Consider the following 5,707-nt stretch of genomic DNA (forward strand, 5'->3'; position numbering starts at 1 on the left):
CATATGAGCACCATGGATCACGGGTAGAAGCTGAATAAAACTGAATATCATTTAAGAACTGCTGACGAGCATGAGAAGAAGGATGAACATAGTAACATGGACGATCCCACTTAGCAAAGTGAGACTGGTTCAGGACTGAACAATAAATAGCATTTTTTGAGATCTTGATAATGTCAAGATACACATTACTGGGCCACCCAATCCAGAACGACCCATCTATGGAATGATTTACATCTTATAATCAGAGGAACGACTCACATTATTCTTTGTTTCAGAGATGAAAAAGATGTCCGACTTATGTTTCAAGATGAAAAAAATGAGATGTGATAGGATAATATGAGTATTAATTATCTTTGGTAAGGCATAATTACAAGTTGACGAATAATGAGTACCGTAATACATTTGCGTTATCGAAGAGCAACACTCGGCAATCCCAAAATCGTAAGACAATATGTTGGTTATTCAAATATTATCATTTTTGAAAATATGAAGAAAATAAAGGGTAATATAGACTTTTCCTCTTTTGCGTTTGCATTTGTCAATTGTCAAAAAAGAAAAAAAAATAAAAATAATAACTACCAAAGTAGGTATATTTTGAGGAATTTTCCCAACATTAAGTTAAGGTTTATAAGTGGGTCCATTTTCTAAAATTTAGCAGCCGCCTTCTTGGAAAATACACTCGCCATTCTCTGATGCCCTCGTTAGGATTAGTCGATTATGTTCTGTTGCCCGTCGTTACTAGTCGAAGTCTTGGTACATACAGGTCAAGGTCGGGATGAGGTTTCCCGCTCTCGTTTTCCTGCTGTTATTGTGCAGGTTTTACTCGCCATTCTCTGATGCAACTGACACCATCAAACCAGGCGAATCGATCAGTGGCCAGAGGACCATCTTCTCTGCCGGCGGGGAATATGAATTAGGATTCTTCTCTCCAGGGAGCTCAAAGGGTTACTACGTCGGGATATGGTACAGAAAAATTTCAGTTCGGACGATAGTGTGGGTTGCCAACCGAGAGTACCCACCCTTCAGTTCTTCAAGTTATCTTACCATCAACAACGAGGGCAATCTTGTAGTTGTGGACGGGCGGATGTCTATCACGGTGACCTCGATATCGATATCATCTCCCGTCAATACGAGTACTGCCACCGCCACGTTGTTGGATTCAGGTAATCTAATACTCAAGGACGAGAACTCACATATCTTGTGGCAGAGCTTCGATTATCCTTCCCATACTTTACTTCCTGGAATGAGGCTTGGTCACAACGTAAAGACCGGGCATAAGTGGTCGTTGACTTCGTGGAGGGGTACAACAGATCCTGGTCCTGGAGATTACTCTGTGGAACTCGATCCTGAAAACTGGAGGCAGTTTTCCATCTTTAGGGGATCGCAAAGGTACTGGACTAGTGGGACTTGGGACGGGCTCATGTTTAGCATGATGCCTGAAATGAGACTAAACTACATCTATAATTTCAGCTTTGTTTCCAACGAGAACGAGACCTACTTAACCTATTCTTTGTACGTTGGCTCTATCATATCCAGATTGGTGATGGATCTGAATGGGCAGATCAGGCAATTCTCGTGGCTGGAAGACACGCAACAGTGGAATTTGTTTTGGTCTCAACCGAGGCCCCAGTGTGATGTTAAATCTCTATGCGGGCCTTTCGGGAGCTGCAATGAGCAGGCCATGGCAACATGTCAATGTCTGCAAGGCTTCAAACCAGTTTCTTCGGAGGACAGGAATCTGAGAACTTATAATTCAGGTGGGTGCGTGCGGCAATCCCCTTTGCGATGTGAGACTTCTAATCCGGAAATGTTGGAGGAGGACAGGTTCTTGCAGATGGATAACGTGGTGAGGTTTCCTGAAAATAATCAATCTTCTGCAGTCGGGAGTGCTGACAAGTGTAGATCATTCTGCTTGAATAATTGTTCTTGCAATGCCTATACTTATATCAGTGGCCTCTGTTTTGTGTGGTACGGGAATCTCTCGAATCTGCAACAACTACCAGAAGGTCAAAGCGCTGAACAGATCCTCTATCTCCGACTTTCTGCTTCTGAGCTTCCACAACCTAGAGGCAAGAAAAATATAATTCTCTCTTCCATAGCCATAGGTTGTTTGCAGTAGTAGAAATTTTATATAGGAGATTCCAAGGAGCTGAAATTAAGCTAGCTCTTTGGGATTACATTTACTTCCCTTATTGGTCATTGATGCTTGGTTGCTTAATTATTATCATCAGACCAACAAGCAACTTGTCTTCGTGTTCAGGAAAAAAGATCCTTTTGGGTGCAAGTATAGCAGGGGGCGTAGCAGTTGTAGTGCTTCTGTTCAGCTTCTACTTTTGTTGCCAATGGAGGAGAAGACTCAAAGGAAAAGGTAGAAGCAGCCCTTCTAATCTGATGTTAGTATGATTAGGCATGATCAATCAAATATTCTTGATGAGGTAGTGACATGGTCTTTGTTCTATACATCAACAGAAGGGCAAACGGGCCAGAATTTGTTATTGTTTAATTTCGATAGTAGCTTTGCTACTATAGGCGAACACCGTGATGAATCTAACTTCAGGGCATCTGAGAGTAAGGATGTTGAATTGCCACTGTTCAGTTTTTCAAGTGTATCCGTTGCAACAGATGGCTTCTCCGCTGCAAATAAGCTCGGAGAAGGTGGTTTTGGTCCTGTTTACAAGGTAAAACAAAATAGCTATGTCTTGACCACAATTTTACGATAAAGAAAAACTAAGGTTGCATTTGGAAACGATGCAAATAGAGTGTAAATCCTAGTTCAGGGTAAATTTGCACTCTGGTTCACTTTTACCTGTGTTTGACAATATTACATTTATGCATTGACAAATGATAGGCCAATGCATATTTACATTGATAATAAGCATCAATAAAAAAGAAGTAAATTTGCATTAAATGGGTTTTTGAGAAAAAAAAAGCATATGCGAAATTCATGTTCGCATCCATTATAGGTAAAAGTCTGTTTGATAAAAAGGTAAACTTGCTAGTGCAAAACTAACCCAATTTTACAATTTATATGAACCGTTTTACACTCTACATATTTGCATCATTTCCAAATGCAGCCTAAGGGTCGGTTTGGTTTGCAGTCAGAATGGAATTGAAATCCTTTGGAATCAGAATAGGAATTGCCTATTCCCATAGCCTATTTGGTTCAGACAGAAATGGGAATGGGAATGGAAATTAGCAAGAGTGGGATTTCATTCCCAAGGGAGGGGCAAAGAATGGCTATTCTCCCAAAAGGGGGAATGTCATTCCAGCAGGAATGAGAATGGAATTCTGATCCAACCCAACCAAACAGTTGGAATTGGAATATCCCATTCTGATTATGATTTCAAACCCCTATTCTCATAAACCAAACGGGGCCTAAATGTGTTACACACAGTATTCCATCATAGAATTATGAACTCGTTAAATATTACAAGTTATTTGAGACACTTGAAGCATGCATTCTCAAGCCAGAAATGAGCATCAATTTCATTGTCCTCCATTTTCAGGGTAAATTACTCAAGGGACAGGAAATAGCAGTGAAAAGGCTTTCAAGAAGATCTGGACAAGGGTTGGAGGAGTTAAAAAATGAAACCATGCTTATTGCAAAACTCCAACACAGAAATCTTGTTAGACTCTTGGGCTGCTGCATTGAGGGAGAGGAAAAAATACTGATCTACGAGTATATGCCCAATAAAAGCCTGGATGTTTTCCTATTTGGTTTGTTCATTTAGTACTCTGGATTTTTTTTCTCCATTTTCATCGACTTCTTATTTGACTTTTCGCTGCATTTGATTGTTTTGAGGGCATTTTACAATTTCTTCTTTGTCCTTGACTGTAAAATTGAGACAGATCCAAACAAATGTGAGGTATTAGATTGGGGAAAACGTGCCCGAGTCATTGAAGGAACAGCTCAAGGACTTCTTTATCTTCACCATTATTCCAGATTACGAATTATTCATAGAGATCTGAAGGCTAGCAACATTCTTCTGGACAGTGGCATGAACCCCAAAATTTCGGATTTTGGCATGGCAAGGATTTTTGGAGAAAACAAGTCAGTAGAAAATACAAATCGGATTGTAGGGACTTAGTAAGTAATTACACATGTCACACAGACTTTGAATATATTTATATGTGTAATAAAATTTGATATAGGCAATAACATCTCAAAGATTTGGGTTGAATGATTAAATGCAGCGGTTACATGTCCCCTGAATATGCCACTGAAGGCCTTTTCTCTATAAAATCCGATGTCTTTAGCTTTGGAGTTCTGATGCTAGAGATTTTGAGTGGCAAGAAGAACACTGGGTTTTATAATTCTGACTCTCTCAATCTTCTTGGATATGTAAGTAGTGATAGAACTATATCCTGACCTTTATCTACAATTCGTTGTTTTCAAGGTTCTCTAATCTTACTGAAATTAAACTCACTCTTTCAGGCATGGGAGCTATGGAGAAGTGAGAGAGGATTGGAACTAATAGATCCAATGTTGGGCAACCCACCATCTATGTCTCTGTCATTGAGATACATCAATGTGGCTCTACTGTGTGTCCAAGAAACTGCGGCTGATAGACCGACAATGTCAGACGTCGTCTTGATGCTCAGCAACGAGCTTGTAGCTCTACCTTCGCCTAAACAACCTGCTAACTCTACTGCCAGAAGTCTGACAGTAGTAAACTCCGATGCTAGCAGGCCTGGAATTTGTTCAATAAATAATGTCACGGTCTCAATGATTGAAGGCCGCTAGAAGTTAATTTATGTTTCCCATTTTGATTTCTTCACAAATTAAACATTTTTTCCTCCCAGTCCCTGGTTTAATACGTTATTCTATATGTATATAAATATATATATTTATCATTTTATTATTCTATTTCTGTCCAATGAAACGGTATTTCGGATTTCCAAGTGAATGGGCAAACAATGCCTAGTGGCTTCTCCAAACGGATCTGCTGACAACAAGATGGTATGGTAGCCATAGCAGATCTAGACAAATACTCTGTTTCTTTCTCAAGAGCTCAGTGCATCTGTCTCTTTATACGTATAAGAGCCTTTTCACTTGTAAGTTCATAGAAGAATCAAATCCCGGTTCCAGAAATCAATTGTAAGCGACCCACTTCATTAGGTCATGCAGAAAGATAAAAGAGTGGAAGCAAATAAAAACCTATTCAGGATTCTCACACCAACTGGAACTTTCAGCTCACCCACAACCACCATTGATCAAGATCGTTGGTGGAACCTGTCAGTATTACAGAATATCCGAACATATATATATACCAATTCACAAGTGAAAAATAATAAGTGTCTTCAATTCATCGGATGTTGCGCTGAGATTTGCATCTTCTCATCACAAATTTTTCCTATATTGCATCTCCATGTTTTGTCATGGTATCAGAGCAACGACCACACTTGCTGCTACAATCTTGACTGATTTTTCTGCAGTTTCTTAACTGATTCCTTCACCCCTTGGCTTTTGATCCCTCAAATTCTTGATCTCCCATATGAATCCGTATTTCTTCAGTAGTCTCTGCTTTTCGTCATGAATTCAGATCTGAGTTTTGAATCTCCATATTACCTTCACCCCTTGGATAATCCAGGGACTGTGTTGGTTTCTTGTCTCTTAACAGATGAAAACTGTCCCACCTGGTCTGGAGCTATGCGGAATGCATTACAGGCAAAGAATAAGTTTGCTTTTGTTGATGGAACGCTGGAA

General features: G+C 39.7%; 1 protein-coding gene across 3 annotated transcripts; it reads left to right on the plus strand.

Annotated features, from left to right (window-relative positions):
* Positions 1-643: 643 nt before the first annotated feature.
* LOC148803900 (G-type lectin S-receptor-like serine/threonine-protein kinase B120) lies at positions 644-4,867 on the plus strand. Of its 3 annotated transcripts, XM_088894458.1 has the most exons (8): positions 644-1,389; positions 1,537-2,069; positions 2,261-2,368; positions 2,470-2,678; positions 3,507-3,717; positions 3,850-4,087; positions 4,195-4,342; positions 4,436-4,867. In XM_088894458.1, exons 1-8 carry the CDS (start codon positions 776-778, stop codon positions 4,742-4,744), a joined length of 2,370 nt encoding a protein of 789 aa, XP_088750584.1. In that variant the 5' UTR covers positions 644-775; the 3' UTR covers positions 4,745-4,867. The 3 variants fall into 3 exon arrangements, with proteins under 3 accessions (XP_088750584.1, XP_088750583.1, XP_088750585.1); XM_088894457.1 differs by having other exon boundaries at positions 644-2,069; XM_088894459.1 differs by lacking the exon at positions 4,436-4,867 and having other exon boundaries at positions 644-2,069; positions 4,170-4,305.
* Positions 4,868-5,707: the final 840 nt, after the last annotated feature.

The sequence above is a fragment of the Nelumbo nucifera genome, chromosome 1, assembly GCF_055504915.1.
Source record: "Nelumbo nucifera cultivar China Antique chromosome 1, China Antique-T2T, whole genome shotgun sequence".
Lineage (NCBI taxonomy): Eukaryota > Viridiplantae > Streptophyta > Magnoliopsida > Proteales > Nelumbonaceae > Nelumbo > Nelumbo nucifera.